The following is a 17,479-nucleotide window of genomic DNA, read 5'->3' on the forward strand; positions in this document are numbered from 1 at the left end:
TTCGGGGCATATACATTCTGCCTCTTTGAGACATCTTCCCAGTTTACACAGCTTTGGAGTTGGTAAAAGCAAGCAGGTAGTAATACTCTCCCTCTCCATAGAAATCAGGCATATGAAACAGAGAATTACTTGGAAAATATGCCTTGAGGCTGGAGAGATAGGACAGCAGGTAGGGAGCTTGCCCTGCATGCAGCCGACCTGGGTTCAGTCCTCAGCACCCCATCTGGTTCCCTGAGACCCACCAGGAGTGATCCCTGAGCACAGAACCAGGAGCAAGCCTGAGCACTGCTGCCTGTGGCCTCCCTAAGAGCCCCCTTCCAAAACAAACATAAAAAGTCAATCTATCTTATTTCTTTAACCCTTAACCATATTTACAGCTTTCCTTATTGACTCTTCTCTCCCAGTTCGCATTGCATCAGGAAGATCAGCTAATGATAACCACTGCTGTTTTGTTTGTTTCTTCCCCATGCCTACACAGAGAATCAGCTGTTAATCTGGTGAGGAGCGGCTCCTATAACCGGCAGCTGTGGCGGGATGAAGCGAAGGGGAAGGAAACTCCGCAGACCGTCACTCCTTCCAGCTATGTATCAAGCTACTTGAAAAGGTACGTGTCCAGAGGGGTGGGAAATGATTTTCTTTCTCTCTGGCCATGGGGATTGGGTAATAAATGCATGCTCTGTTATATCCAGTTAGCGCCACAAAAATGAACCCAACTGGAATTCCTTTTAGATTTCTTGGGGTAAATGTACTGCCTAATCTCAAATTGAAATATAATTTTCTTAGCTGAATAAAGTGAGTTGATTTTAAATTCTCACGACAGATAGGAATTTTCCACCCTCGGTCCTCGTAACATCTTCACCTCAAAGTGATTTCTAATATTCTCTGAACAGGACTGAGTTGAACCTCCTGTGTCCAACTAGCTCTCCTCTTGTAGCTGTCTTCTCCCCACGTTTTCTTTTTTTGCGGGGGAGGAGGGTTGGGGTTCCTCTAGGGTGGTGAGTGGGAAGGGAAACGGGAATAGAGTTGTATTACATTGAAGTAGTTTTGTTTTGAGCCTGTTGTTAATTTAGGGACTTGAGTCTTGTTTTGTTTTTTTTATGACTTTAATGGCCCTCAGATTCATCAAGATGTGAAACTCGCAAGTTTGGTGCAGAGAAGGTACTTGGGTTTCCTCCCTTTTCTCATCTGTATTCTTCCTTTCCTGAAGTTATTTTCTTTGCCATGTGCCAGCCAGCAAACACAGCACCTTTGCCCAAGCCGTAAAGCTATAGAGTGTACTTGTTTCGTATTTGAATTCAATCTTTGCTTCTGATGTGGAAGAATCTGATTCTATCACTTACTGTGAATTCTCTCCTTCCAACTGTCTCTTTATGCTGTCATTAGACTTTTTGACAATTGATTGGCTACCCTTGAATCACACTTGGCCATGATCAACATGTTTGGGATCAAAACTTCATTTCTGCCTGCAAGGAACAATCTAATTAGCTAGTAAATGTAAAAATACAGAAAATAAAATAGCCGTTTTGCCTTTTAATGTGCTTAGAAAGGTCTCAACCTTGAGAGCAAGTGAAGTTCAGTGATGACACAAAAGTTTTCTTATACAAACCTGGTGTTTTTTTGATTAATTAGGCCTTCATCTGTTTTCAAGTCTAAAGCCTTTAGTCTCTCTCTAAACACACAAATGTTCCTTATGGGTGGATATAAGAATATGTTTCTAAGTAAACAGTGTTGTATCTCTAAGAAGTAGAGAAGTCTTCCAGTTAATTTTTAGGCATGTTGTTGTTTTGTGGCGGGGTTGTGATTTTTCATGATCGAAATCATCCACATGTGGGCTGACAGATGCTGATAGACCTCATTATGGTGAGCAGAGTGTAAAGGAACGGCTTCTGTCCCAGTGGAGCATACGTAACATTTTTTGAGCACATTTTTTGAGGAAAATGCTGAAACTTGCTTCAAGCTGCTCTTCTCTAATCCTAATGTACTTTTTGATTTCACAAAATCTCATGTTAATGACCTTTTGAAGAGAAATTTCTCATGGGCTGGAAAGAAAATATAGGGGTGAAGCTCATACCTTGTATGATCCAACCCTGATTTGATTCCTGATGCCAAATGGCCCCTGCAGCATTGCCAAATATAGCCCTGGACAGCCCCTGAGCACTGCCAGGGCTGTGGGCACAGTCCCCGGCAGCACAAGGCCACGCAGCACTGCACCCTCGGACCCTCATATTAAATTGCTGACTCAGCAGGCCATGAGTCTCTGAGAAGGATCCCTGTACCTCCTGATCACTGTTTGGGAGTCCCTCACTCCCCAAAGAAGATTTTTTTTTTCTTTTTGAGTCACACACAGCAATACACAGGGGTTACTCCTGGCTCATGCACTCAGGAATTACTCCTGGCGGTGCGTGGGGGACCATATGGGATGTTGGGAATCGAACCCGGGTCGGCCACGTGCAAGGCAAACACCCGACCCGCTATGCTATCGCTCCAGCCCCCCAAAGAAGATTTTAAGAGATGAATTATATGCCATCACTACTAAATAAAACAAGGTATGAATAGGTATTTGTTATTCTTGGGTCATGCCAAACCTCAGCATACTTCCCATATTCCGGCTCATCACTTCCCTATAGGCAAAAGTTTCTTTCAAGTAGTCCAATAGAATGTGTCTTTTCAGAAGACACTTCAGAGCTTCTTTAGGTAACAACACAGCTCCTACCCCCCAACACCATATGTCTTATTAGTATTATAGACAAGGGTGTCTTATACTCTAACCCTAATGATTTTTACTGCAATTCAGTTAGTTCTTATGTGTCCTTCATTGAATCAAAATATAAGTTGCTTTCTGATTCTCTCATACATTATTGCTTTCTTGACTTAAGACATAAATCCTCCCAAAGACGTTTTTGCTTTGGATTAAACCATTGTACTTCTCAAAGTAATTTTTTTCAGAATTTATTTTATACTCTTTTCTTCTTTTTCTCAATTTCTATTCCCAAATCTTTCTAAATTCTTGATCTCACCTTAGCTTTTGCTACTTCTGCATCAGATAGACATTTGAGGTTGCATGATTATTATTATTTTTTTTGCCTTGGGCTTTACTAGGAATTATTTTTTATATTTAGATTATTCTGTTCCAAGCATTTCCCTCTCTTGGGTTCTACTCACGCATTCACTCTTTCGCTTTCTCTTGCTATGTATCATTGCTCCTTTCTCCTATTCCTTCTCTCTTTCGGATGATTGACTCACGCCTGCTTGCTGCCAGTGACCCAGCTCCGGCTGGGTTTGGTCACCCCACTTCCCAGTTGTCATACCCTCTCTGTGGGCTCCATTCCTTTTAGGTGCACAATTTTGGTGGGAAGGTGGTGCTGGGAAGTGGTGGGTGGCACCATGTCCTGAAGAAAGTGACTGTGTGCTGTTTTGCAGTGCTTCATTTGGTAGACGTAGTGACCCCACAAGTCCCTACATTTCAGCCAATCGCATTCATCTTCTGCTACCTCACCCATTACCATTGGTTCATCCACCTCTCGGGGCAGCGAGTGGCAGCCTGCCTCTTCTTGCCCTGCACCAGTCAGTGCAGACACTACTGCATCTCTGCACCATGGCAGGTAAGGCTTCTTGGAGCCAGTATGAGTTCCAGTCACCAAAGCTAATGCCTCTGGAAACACATGGGAATGCTAACGCCAAGAGACTTTGTCACTGTAGACGTAGCTTGAATGACTATGAAGATTTTTTAACTTAGAGGGTATGCATTTGGTTTGACTTGTGTTAGATAGTCACCAGTTGCTTTCTGATTAATCATGAGGGATGTACCGCTGGGCTTGCTACTTAGGTGTCAAGTTAAGATGATGGCTTTGATCTTGCAAGAATCTTGCCAACTGAGTTACAGTTTAAGGGGCATTTTATTACGAAATGCCACCTGTGATACATACCCCACATATCACTTACTAACTTTTCAGTAGTTACAAAGATTAGGAAGAGTTTATATTGAGCCCTTAGGGAGGATGGCACAAAATCAAATCCAAAGGAAAATAAATTCTTGTTTCAAAAGCCTCCAGGAGCCTTTCTGAGGTTCCTAGCCAATAAGAACATTCTGCTGGATACGGCATGTTTTTACCAGTGTCGATGCAGGGGAAGGAGAGATCTGTGTCTGTCTGAATTCTGTACTGGGCATCATTGTCTTGGCTTACGGGTGTATCTCAGGAGTAGCACTGGCAAAGTGTGATATGAAAGTGCTGCAGGACGTTGGCTGGGATTTTAACATGTGGGCGTTTCTGGTGGGGCTCAGGTGCTCCCAGCCCATGGTTGGGGGCCGGGGCATTACCTACCAGTGATACTCAGCCAGCTGGGCTGGAGGGTTTAATTCTCTAGACTAGAGGCTGCAAGCACAGCTTGGCCTTTCCGATACCCCGAGAGCCACCAGGGCCACATACAGCAGTGCCAGGGGGCCATGCAGAGCTGGCATCAAGCAGGGAATTCTGTGCCCCTGACCCTTTCAGCGCCCTCATCCCCTGTATTTTTTTTTTTGAATAGGTTTCTCTTTATTTAATTTTTTTCTCCTTCCCCTCTCGCTATTTTTAGTATTTTGAGAAACATGGTTGCACATGTTTGATTATGGACACTGGGGATGGTCCATTTTTTGTGGTGCTAAGGATTGCAGACAGCAGTGCCACCCCGAGCACACTGAGCATGTGGGAGTGATGCAGGGATTGAACTCATAACCCGGTCCCTACAAGGCAGGCACTCTGCCATGGAGTTTAACTGTGTTTTAAAATTCTTTGCCTGTGGTCACACCAAGTTTGTCTGGGGCAATGGCAATAACAAGCTTTCTTTAATCTTGTTTTTTAGAAACAATATACCCCCCCAAAAAATAAAGGTTATTGTTGTAAGAACACCACTGGTAATGGTGCTTGATTAATATTTGTCAGTGTATTAAATTTTTTTTCCCTAAAATAAATGATCATGTATTTGACTAGGAGGGATAGACTTAGGATGGATTATTTATACTAATACCATGTAATTGTATAGCAATATACCATGTAACAGTCCAATTGCTTATGCAGAAGGACAGGTTTTTGATATATTATCAATAATAATTCAGTGTAATTGTATATAAATGTATTACATCTTCATAATAATCCATTTAGATAGGGAAAATATATCCTCAAATGGAAGAGTGGTTATGTGATTGACTATTCAGAGTTAAAACTGGGGGAAAGTATTGATTGCTCTCTCTCTCTTTCTCTCTCTCTCTCTCTCTCTGGCAATGCTTAGGGGTTATTCCTGGCTCTTCACTCAGGAATTACTCCTGGTGGACTCAGGGGATCATATAGAGTGTCAGGGATCAAAACCTGGCTCAGCTGCATGCAAGACAAATGTTCCACCCGCTGTACTGCTGCTCCAGCTCTGTTTTTTTTCTCTCTTTTAAGAAAATCCAGATTTTGGTTTTGTTTGTTTGTTTGTTTGTTTGTTTGGGGGCCACATCAGGCAATGCTCAAGACTTACTCCTGTCTCTGCGCTCAGTAATCACTCCTGGTGAGGCTGGTGAGCTGGACCATATGGGATGTCAGGGATTGAACCCAGGTCAGCCGTGTGCAAGGCAAGCTGTCCTATTTCTCTAGCCCCCAAAAGTCCAGAGTTAGGCAGACCAGATACACAGTTCAAAAGCACTGAAGGATACAGATTCCTTATGCTTTTCTGCTCATTACTTCCATTCCTTAGGTTTCTTTGGTTGAGAATAGCCGCTGAGGCACTGGCCACGGTGGCTGCAGTCATGGCAAGAAAGAAGAGGAGAGGGGGGCAATTTTCAGAGGGAATTTGAGCTGAGAGTTTTCTCAAAAGCTCTGATTTTCTTCTTTTATATTCCTGGCTACCACTAGTCAGCCAGGAAGACTTTGCAAAGTGGGGATTTTATTTTATTTTTTTATTATAAAATGTTATTTAGAGTCACTCCTAGCAGTGCTGGGGAACCATGCCGTGCTGGGGATTGGACATGATTTGACCCATGCAAAGGGCCTTAACCTTTTATCGCTCCAGTTCAGAGATTTTGTTTTTTTCAAATAGGTAAATTACTGTCGTCAGTGTAGCTGGGGTTTGTTAGGAGGGTAGAGAAGGAGATGAGTATAAATTAGACCGTTAACTATCTCAGCATGCATGCATAATACCCGGCCTCATGAAGAGCCATCCAGTGTATGAATTGTGACTCTCATTTTGTAGGTGAAGAAATTGAGACCAAAAGCTTAATTACCTCCCCCAAAGCCACACAGCTGGTGTAGAATCGCAGCAGACCAGAACCTAGATTTGTAGATGTAAAGGTCTTGTCTGTTTCATTATTTTATTGCCACTGTGTTCTTATGTTATCCTGGGCATTTTAGTTTGTGTCCTACATACGTTATTTTACCTGTCACCCTGAATTTTAAGTGTTATTATCCCCAGTTTACAAAAAAAAAAAAAAAAAAAAAACCAACCAAAAACAAACCAGATCAGAGAGGTGAAGCTGGCTTCTTCTTCTTTTTTTTTTTTCTTTTTGGGTCACACCCGGTGATGCACAGGGGTTACTCCTGGCTCATGCACTCAGGAATTACTCCTGGCGGTGCTGGGGAGACCATATGGGATGCCGGGGATTGAACCCAGGTCAATCAACGCAGGCGTGCAAGGCAAATGCCCTACCTGCTGTGCTATTGCTCCAGCCCCCAAAGCTGGCTTAGCTTCATCTGTTTCTGAAGACTCTAAGCCTAATTCTGGAACCTTTTCTGCTTCTAACAATCTACTTATAAAACCATACCACCCTTCAGAATAATAGTAAAAGTCCTCTTATGTATTACTGTATCACTGCCATCGATTTGTTCAAGCGGGCACCAGTAACATCTCCATTGTGAGGCTTGTTGTTACTGTTTTTGGCATATCAAATACGACATGGGTAGCTTACCGGGCTCTGCCATGGGGGTGAGAGACTCTCACTAGCTTGCCAGGCTCTCCGAGAAGGGCAGAAGAATCAAACCCAGGTTGGCTGCGTGCAAGACGAACACCCTACCCGCTGTGCTATGCACCAGCCCTCTTATGTAATTTAATAAGATAAAATCCCTGGCATACAGAGATCAAAATATGTTATTAACCCCCCAAAAAATTGGGGGGTAAGATTTTGATGTATTTTTTTTGTAGTTTATTTCTGGCTAATTTTATTATGACTCTGAGACTCATATATCTTGCATGTTTTGGGATTCACTCACCTTCATTTTTTAAAATTAAAGAATGAGTGTAAAAGTCACTCTTTAATGAATTAAGATTTATATCTTTTATGTGAGTCATTAATTGCTTCTTGAGATGTGGCTGTAATTTTTAGATCACATTTCAAACTGTTCTACTTATATATTTACTTCTAGGTACCATATTTAGACTTGTATGATCTGATTATTTCTTGCTGCTTTTGACAATATTATTATTTGGAAGTGACTTTATGATTAATTGTAAACAATTGTGAATATGTGAAAAACCCATATTTCCAGCAGTACTATTCATTGCCTTTCCCATCTCTGCAAGCATCAATTTTGGATCTCTGTTACCCCAGCAACAAACTGTGACGTCACGAGCGATAGCTTTTTGGGTGGAGAGCCAATGGTTGTTCTCAGGTCTCTGTTAAGAAACAAAGATCTTGTTTTCATGTAAAGGAGTCTGATCATCCACTAATTATCCAGCCTGCTGTCAGAAAGCCTGTGATTAAGCTTACATATATAAGTCTGCAAGTTTCATTTTTGTAGTTAGAAGTATAGACAATTGGGCATGTGGCCTAGGTGAGGGAGAACCAGACAGACTGAGGCTGCGTGTTTTTTATCAAATGTTTCTGGGTTACCCAAGAAGACGGACATCCAGTCTAGGCTGAGGATGACCCCAGAGCCTCAGAATTAAGGGGCAGGTGAAATCCAGCATCGTAAGTAACTTTAGTGTTGTTTTCATGTGTGGAGAGTCCTGCCTCTGTGTGCATGCGTGGAGACCAGATGGTATTTCAGAGTCACTTAAAGAACTCTCACATATGTCACTAGTAAATTTGCTTTGTGTAACAGCTTTTATTTGATTAAAAAAAAAAAAAAGCCCAGAGGAAAAAAAAATTTTCCTTGTAAATGTAACTCCTTAGCCAGAGTATGTTAGATTGAATGCTTAATTGTACTAGTCTATAAATTAAGGACTCTTTTTTTTTTCTTTCCTTTTTTTAAAATAAAAACTAGAACCTGCTAAAGAGAGAGCTAAGTGCATTTTTCCCCGTGCCAGAGACTCGGCTTCAGTCCCATGTTCTACCTGGTTCCCAGAGCCCTGCCAAAGGCAATCCCTGAAGCCCAGCTGTCGACCCCGCCCCAAATAAGAATAAAAACCCCAAACCAACCAATTCGGAATAAGCCAGGGCTCCAGTTAAATTTCTCCCGAGCGGTCTGCCGCTGCACCAGGGCTCTGTGGTATGGCTTGCCTGATCGTTCTCTTGCTTGTATCTTCCCCACCCCCGCCCCACCCCCTTCAGGACTCCTTACAAATCTCAGGCTGACTCAACTGCAGAAAGAACCGCAGACAATGTCTCTTCGAGCACCCCGCTCTGTGTGATCACCAATCGCCCTTCACCCAGCACTGCCAATGGGGTCACCACTGCCACCGCGCTCTCCACTCCTGGGACGGACTCTGCGGAGGCCAGGGAGAGGAGGAGGTATGTTCTGTGCTGATTTCACAGTCTGGTTTTGCTCTCAGGGTAGCAAAAAAAAAAAGGATGTGAAGTCTTTTCCTCCATCTCGAGTAAATTGCTGGAAAATGTCTTTACTCTTATGGTTTTGTACTTTTGGCAGAAATCTTCATTGCTCCTGGTTATTTTGACATAGACAGAACATTACCTTATGGATATAGGCAAGGACATTCATTTACCTTAGGGATATAGCTCTTTTCTCTTTGTCTCTTATCTGGCCTTTCCGAGGCACATTTCTCATCCGCAGTATTTGAATGAAATGACTGAAAGATGTTCATTTTGTTCTTGGTGGTCAGTGGCTTTCCCAGCAGTAAAGAAAGGCAATAGTGTGACAAAAAGTGCAGAGCGCCAGAACGAGGCAACACACCGCAGTTGATTTGAGAAGAATACCAGACAAGAAAGTGAACCGTAGGAGATGGTATGGTAGAGGAACAGGGACGGACTCTTCTGCAGGGTCTTTAAAGGGAGGTTGTGAGAGAGCACTCGGGACTTGATAAAGAAGAGACGGAAGGTAGAATCTAAGTTGGTTCTTTTTCATCGTCAGGGTTAAAAATCTTGGGAGATGTGACCAAGCCAAATGGGCCTTTTAATTTTTTTTTCTTCTTAAAGAATAGAGTAAATAGGATAGAAAAATAGAATATACTTCATTTGGGAGCTTTCAGTTTGTCTTAAAACCTGGACTGCTGAAACTTTGTGTTGTGCCTGTCAAGTTGACAGGTGGGATGGTGGGGGAGGGAATATGGGAACACTGATGGGGGGAGTTGATACTGCAGGTGGGACAGAGGTTGAAATGGTGCATGCCTAGAACTCCAATAACTTGTAAATCACAGCTCTTCAATTAAAAAAAAAAACAAAGAAAGAAACCAGGGCTATTGTTATCCTTCCCCGTACCTCACTTGTTTTTTTTTTAACAGTGTTTTTGAGCCTCATGGAGTGGTGCTCAGGGACTATTCCTTGAACAGTGTTAATATAACACAATAAATCTGCAAGATGCAGTGAGTCAAACCTTTTAGATCTTTGTTTATTGGGACCAGCTCTAAAACTTGCATTTGTGAAGAAATTGAAGGGAAATGTTATCAGCTGAAAATAGAATTTTCCCCTTTCTTTTTTTCCTTTCCTTTTCCCTCTTTTCACCTCTCTCTCTCTCTCTCTCTCTCTCTCTCTCTCTTTTGGGAGAAGGGGTTCTTGGGCCATACCTGGCTGTGCTTAGGGCTTACTCCTGGCTTTGTGCTCAGGAATCAGTCCTGGGGGACCATATGTGGTGACAGAAATCAAATCAGTCTCATGCAAGGCAAGCACCCTACCCCCTATACTATATACTATCTCTCTAGCCCTCTTTTTCATTTCTTTACCTAAGCATGGGCGGGGTGGGGGGAAACGACTGATTTCTAGGCAAACAGATCACAGAAACATTAGTTGTCACACTTCTTTTTTTTTAATTAAAAAATTTAAACTTATAACACTGTGATTTACCGGGTTGTTCATAATACAGTTGTTTCAGGCATTCACTATTCCAACATCAAGTTGTTACACTCTTTTAATTGGCTGTTACCCAAGAACAATTTTTTAAAATTCATCTTGTATATATGTTAATGCTAATACATTTAATTGCTCACAAGCCATTTAGGTTGTATTGGTTTTATCTAAAAGCTAAATGTAAAAGTAATCTTTTCATTAGCTGAATATATTCCCTTCGAAAAATCCTTCGCTCTGAGCTAAGTAAGACAAGTAAAATGAAATTTATCACTAAGAGGTGCAGGATCGTGACTCAGGGGGAGAACATGTCCCGGTGGGTGCAGGACCTGGGTTACACACCCAGGACCACATGCAGCCACACAGCACCCCTGGGTGTGGCCCCTATCACTGTAGCACTGTATCACTGTCATCTCATTGATCACCAATAACGTCTCCATTGTGAGACTTGTTCTTACTGTTTTTTGGCATATCGAATACGTCATGGGTAGCTTGCCAGGCTCTGCCATGTGGGCAGGATACTCTCAGTAGTTTGCCAGGCTCTCTGAGAGGGATGGAGGAATAGAACCTGGGTTGGCGGCACGCAAGGCAAACGCCCTACCCGCTGTGTTTAAAGAAAAAAATTCAAATAAGTTTATCATTAAGATTATGACCCCTGAAAGGATCAATAACTCAGGTAAGTCAGTATTTAACCAGACTGTATTATTATGTGCATAATTTCATGAATCATTAAAGAATACTATCAAGCCATTTACTATCTCCCTGGAGTTTTAGAACCCATGGTTAATAAGATGTCACTTTTCATAGATTTTGATTTTGTTCTGAAGTTTGATTTATTCCACAAGTGTTTATTGAGTACCTGCTATTCACCACGTACTTTATAAGGAGGCCCTATTTTCTCGGGGGACAGCAATAAATGAAGGTATTAAATCAGGATATTAATCACAATATGAGAGTTTTTTTTATCAGGATACATGCGTTTGGGGGGTGGCACAAGATAGAGTGATGTTAAATATTTATTGTATGATTAAACAAGGAGATGGCACAAGATATCAAAGAGCTGTTAGGCTGACTGACTTGTTCTGTACTATGATAAGCCCAGATCACACACCAGGCAAATACAATCGCATTTCTTGGGAAGTGAAGATAAAAAACAGAAAATCTCTGCTAGTAAAGGTGACAAAAAGAAAATCAATAATTGTATTTGTGATATATGCTAGGTGATATTATATATACATATCTGTATGTATGTATATGTGTGTGTGTATATATATCCATCTCCTGATGAGGTGTGTGCGTTATGGTCCTGTATTACAGGAGGCCTCCTTACAGCCTTCCCTTCCTCCTGGGGAATCGCTAAGAGGGTGATGCTAAAGCTGAGATCCGTAGAATAAATAATGGCTTCGTTAAAGAGAAAAGTGTGAGTGTTTCAGGCATAACATATGGCAATTAAAAAACACTGTGAAGGCAAGTTGTTTGATCCTTTGGAGAAACTGAAAGATGATATTGTGACTTCAGTTTTGAGGGTTAGGGTTAGAGTAGTTTAAGATGAGGCTCGCAAAATCGGTAGGAGCTGTGTAATGCAGGGTCTGAAAGCCAATGATAAGGCTTTTGAACTTATATGCTAAATTATATATAATGATGATCCATTGATAAATATTATGGTACTATCTTTATAGAGCTGTATGTCATATAATTCATATATGTGCCATATTACATTTTTATGTTGGGGGCCACACCCAGCGGTACTCAGGGGTAACTCCAGTCTCAATTCTCAGGAGGGAGTTACTCCTGGCAGTGCTCAGGGGAGCCATATGGGATGATGGGGATTGAACCAAGGTCAGCCTATATGCAAGGCAAACATCCTACCCACTGTACTATCACTCTGGTCTTAAGGGTAAAATTCAGTACGTTTTTTTCCTTAAGTCTCCCTGACAGTGCGCAGGGAGGCTGGGGGCCATTTCCAAATGCTTGTCAAATTCAGTGTTGGGACTTGGCAGTGCTGGAGGCCACGAAAGATCTGCCTGGCTGTGCTTCGGGCCCCCGTGTGGTCTGGGGCTCAGACTCAGAGAGAGGCATGCGCTCTGGTTACTGAACTAGCTCCCCAGCCCTACAGTTCAGTATTTTCAGGATTTCCAAAAATGTAAGCCTTTAACAAATGTCAGTTTTAGATAATCTCATCACCTTGAAAAGAAATTCCATACCCTTTAACTGCTTTCTTTCCCATTTCCCCATCCCCTTAGACCTGGCCAGCCGTGATCTTTCTGTCTCTGTAGAGGTGCCAGTTTTGGACCTGGTCGACAAATGAAACCAGCACGTGGCCTTTCACAACTGGCTCTTTGTCTTAATATAATGTTGTTACGATTCACTCATGCCTGCTGTAGTGTGTCTTAGTACTTCATCCTTTTTCATGGCCAAGTGCTATTCTGTTGTGTGGGCATCACTCATTTTGTTTGCCATTCTTAAATTGGTGGACACTTGAGTTTTCTCCCACCTTTGGACTACGATGAGTGACATTACTATACACATTTACATATGCGTTTTAGTGTAGAAATGTTTCTCTCTAGGTGAACATATCTGTTTCTCTAGGTAAACATACCTATTTCTCTTGGTTTATACCTACATACTGAGAGTACAATTGTTGGGCGATGTGCCACTGAAAGGTTTTTTGTTTGTTTGTTTTATTTGTTTGTTTGCTTGCTTGGACCATTCACCTGTGCCAGAGGCTTACTCCAGGCTCTGCACTCAGGGGTCACTCCTCGAAGTACTCAGAGGACCATATGTGGTTCTGGGGATTGAACTAATGATACCCATTCACAAGGCCAACTTTTCAAGTTGCAAGAGAGTAGTATCTTACCCTCTGTATTATCTCACTGGAAAACCTCTGGAAGATTTTAATCATAAGGTCTGAGTTACTTCATTAAAAAAAAATCTGGCTATTAAATTCCAGTTACAGCATTGCATATAAATTGACAGGTAAAAAACAGATACAAATGGGTATCACATGACCAGGACGGAGTCTGTTGCAGAAGGATGGCATATAGGAGAGAACTGGGGCTTGCACTGAGATATTGGTACTGGAGATGGACAAAATCAGGCTGTTATGTTTTTCAGAATGGTGGCCATGTGGTAGATGGAATTTACAAGAATCTCTTTCCCAATTTAAATGTATGAAAGTATAGTCGAGCTTAGAAAAAATAAAAGGGAATTTCTAGGTTACTCCCAAGAATAAAGATAACCCAAAGCCAAATTAGGCTGAGTTGCCAGCATTGGTATAAAACCTACACAATAGACATTAGAGTCCAGAAACACTCATTTTAATGCCATATGTGAGTGTAGGAAGCATGGTTGGGGACCGACCAAACTGGGAACTGTAACCAAGAATCTGCATAACATTGGAATTCTTGAAGGTCTTCTTAAAGTATCCAGCCATGAACAGGATACTTTGTCCAAAGAGGAGCTAAAGAAGTGGTGTTTGTCAAGAATTTGGTCAGGGACAGAGAAAACTCTTGTGGGAAGTTTTTATAGTATAGTTTGAGTATCCAAGGCAAACGTTTAACATAGAAAGTGGCTCTGTGCCCTTGAAACCCTGGAGCTAGAGCACAGCAAGTTCAGAATCCCCTTAATGAAAGTTATTCATGGATGCAAGCTAACATATAATAGAATTCTTATTTTTGTATTTTGGGCCCATCCCTAGCATAGCCCAGGGGGCCTGGGGCCTACTCCCAGTGATTCCCGGCCTAGCTGTGCAGACTGGGCCCTTCATTGTTTGGACTTGGTGATGCAGTGCTCCAGGACCCACAGGGCCACACCAGGCAGTGCCTGGGGATTATTAATTTGGTGCCAGGAACTGGTCCCAGGGCTTCCACATGATATCCATGTGCCCCATCCCGGAGTTATTTCCTTGGTCCCTTAAATGATCTTTTTTTAAAAAATGAGTTACCATTAGTTTACACTATTGTAGAATTTTAGGTGTAATATAACTTTTGAATGCATCACAAACCCCAAACTATTTAAATTGGTAACAGCAGTTAGAAGTAGTGAGCTATTCTAAATATAGGCCCGTCTATAGGATCATGTGAATTAATGAGGAATGGTCCTTAATTCATAAAATTTTGCAAATATAATATTGTAGCTAATGTGTAGAATCCTGCTTAAATGGGAACTCACATACATCGACCACCTAATAAGTCTTTTGAGACTGCTGTGTGCCAGACACAGAGGGTTTAAGGATAAAAGATCAAAGAAAAGCATTCTCTAGACCCTATAGAAGTTCTAGTGTATATGTTGTCGGAAGATGGACAAAGTAAATGTTAAAATTTTTATAAATTGAAAATTAACAATGAAGTGCAAATTGTTAAGGCTGGGCTGTAGCTCGGTGACCAGCCACTTGCCTTGCACGAGTGTCTTCCTAACTTTGATTCCCAGCACCACAAAAAAAATAGTAATTGCTTTGATAATTGTTAAGTGCCATGATAAATATTTGTATAGGTTGCTATGGGAGCGCAGAGGATAATCTAAACTCGACTGAGTAGGGTGACAGAGGGTGTACCACAGGCAGGGGCAGTGTTGGATTTTGAAAGGTAGCCAGAGGTTTTCTGTGAATATTAATACGGTGGTATTTTAGAGGTAGGGAACATAAGAGACAAGTTCCATATGCCCGAAGCTGGGAGGGGATATGGCGCTGGAGCACTTCTGCCGGCATCTTATGTGAAGTCAATTTAAATAAAGAAAAAGAAATAGATTAACTGTGGCCAGATGAGTTTGTGAAACTTCAGCCACTGGTCCCCAGATCATTGCTGGTCTGCAGAGAGCTTGAGAACCACTTTGTATAGCTGAAAGGACTACTAGGGTGCATACCTTGGTAAAAAAAAAAAAAAATTGTTGATCCATGGACCATTGTGCAGGCGAGGTGTTGGTGTGCAGGTGTAAAAAAAAAAGGCTGAAGAGGGCCGGAGCGATAGCACAGCCGGTGGGGCGTTTGCCTTGCATGCGGCCGACCCGGGTTCGATCCCCGGCATCCCATATGGTCCCCCAAGCACCGCCAGGAGTAATTCCTGAGTGCAAAGCCAGGAGTAACCCCTGAGCATCATTGGGTGTGACCCAAAAAGCAAAAAAAAAAAAAAAAAAAGGCTGAAGAATATTGAATCAAATTTAAATTATATGGGGTCATTCAAAAGCCTTTTCAGAGTCGTTTCTCAGAAGCTGGGGGTGGAGAGCCAGACGTGGGCCGTTCAAACTGACAGCATTTTTCAAATGTCTCTGTCCATGAAAAAGTTTTGCTTTGTTTTTATTTGTCACAGAAGACTCCTATTCCTCTAGGTATGCTTTGGAACTAATGGAGCGTGAGAATAGGGAGCTACGTAGTTGTGTGTCTGTGCTGTCTTCAGAAATGTGAGCTTCTGTGCTCTGAAGTACTTTCAGCTGGGGAATGACTTGATCAAATCAAATCTATCATTTAAGGCTTACAGAATGCAAACCATTTAGTTCTCTCTAGACAAACTTAAGCTGAAAGGGGGGGAAAATCACATGTTTTGCAAATAGCTGAATTTTCCTTCTGAAAGAGCAGCACTGGCTGCTAATTCTCTGGGAGCTAGAACTTTCGCTGTAACCAGCTGATTGTGGAAGCATTTCACTCCAGCTGGGAAATGGTGCTCGAGGTTTTAGGCCTCTGTTCACCTGGACCCTTGGGGTAAATGAGTCTTTGAGAATGGCCACAGGCACACCTCACCCAAAGGAAAGGCACCTCAGAAGCCAGCTCCGTTGACAGTGTCAGTCGAGCCTGTGGACTGACTGGTCAAGCACTTTCCTTTCCTGAGAACGTCTCATCCTGGGAGGGGATGAGTGGATGGGTGCATACCAGCTGGCCAGTGACTGGCCTCAGGCTTACACCCTGTGCTGCTAGTTCTTTCATTTTCTAGAGTTCTTGATTAGGGAAGAGGGCTTGATACAAAAGGAAACGTGTGACTCTAAATCATAAACAGGGACACATTGACACTTGATTTTTTGGGTGATTATGGAACATCTTCCCCGCCCCCTCTTTATTTTACAAAGTTCCAGGGTGATCAAGGATTAGCATCGGAATGGGGGTGTAGGAGATCTTGATTTAAAAAAACGTAAGTAGGGATCAACAGTCTCTTAGGATGTCTGTCTGTGAAGGCAGCCAGTCACTGAAGAGTCAAGTGAGCTTTTTAAGTAGGTCACAATCTTGGATTTGCAAAATTCCTTTTTATTCTTTGGGGGTGGGGGTGGGGGGTGCCACACCCAGTGATGCCCAAGGGCTTATTCCTGGTTCTGTGCAGCAGGATCCCTCCTGGCAGGTTCAGGGGCCCATATGGGGTGTTTGATTGAACCCGGGTCAGCTGCATGCAGGGCAAGTGCCTTGCCTGCTATAGTATATTTTAAAAAATTACTCTTTTTGTTCAGTTTTTGGGCCATGTATGGTGGTGCTGGGTTGGGGGACTGTCAGACTCTGTGCCCAGGGTCACTCCAGTACTACTCAGGAAGCAAGAACAGGCTTCTTGCATGCAAAGCATGCTTTGCACATGCCAGGTCCATTGGACTATCTTTCCAGCCCTTAAGTTCTTTACACGTTGGAAAGAAATAAGAGTTATTCTCCCTGTTTTACAAATGAAAGTGCTGAAGCCCTGAGAATAGATTTAGATTTGCTTAATATTACCTGGTGAGTGCATCGTGAAGCCGTCACCTAGGTCTCTCTTTTTTTTTTTTTTGCTTTTTGGGTCACACCTGGCGATGCACAGGGGTTACTCCTGGCTTTGCACTCAGGAATTACCCCTGGCGGTGCTCAGGGGACCATATGGGATGCTGGGATTCGAACTCGGGTCGGCCGCGTGCAAGGCAAACGCCCTACCCACTGTGCTCCAGTCCCCCCAGGTCTCTTTTTCCTCCTGGATTGAATTTACTAGTCCTTTTTTCTTTTGGACTTAAACTTATTTTTAAATCACATCACCTTGAGATACACAGTTACAAAGTTGTTCCCAGCTGGGTTTCAGTCGTCCAGTGGACCAACACCCATCCCTTCACCGATGTACACTTCCCGCCACCAGTGTCCCATTTCCCACTGGATTTAAACTTAAAGGTTTTCATTCAGGGGCCATTTCATCTTGATCGTGGCAGTCTCTGCCTTCCTGACACTCCAATCACTGCCGTCCTGTGGACTTCTCCTGAGGGCTGCAGAAGCCAGCAGGCTCAGCTGCCTGTAAAGGAGTGGGTCTGACTGGCAGACAGCAGAATGGCAATGGCAAGTGGCACGCAGTTGGCAGAGAGCTC

General features: G+C 42.7%; 1 protein-coding gene across 7 annotated transcripts in view; it reads left to right on the forward strand.

Moving 5' to 3' along the window:
- The window catches only part of PPP1R12B (protein phosphatase 1 regulatory subunit 12B), a 227,209-nt gene that overhangs the window by 96,948 nt on the left and 112,782 nt on the right, over positions 1–17,479 (forward strand). For all 7 annotated transcript variants that reach the window (XM_055144257.1, XM_055144255.1, XM_055144258.1 and 4 more), the window contains exons 12-13: positions 479–604; positions 8,504–8,683. In XM_055144257.1, the coding sequence (XP_055000232.1) occupies positions 479–604; positions 8,504–8,683 (306 nt within the window). The remainder of the gene's footprint in view (positions 1–478; positions 605–8,503; positions 8,684–17,479) is intronic.

The sequence above is a fragment of the Sorex araneus genome, chromosome 7, assembly GCF_027595985.1.
Source record: "Sorex araneus isolate mSorAra2 chromosome 7, mSorAra2.pri, whole genome shotgun sequence".
NCBI lineage: Eukaryota > Metazoa > Chordata > Mammalia > Eulipotyphla > Soricidae > Sorex > Sorex araneus.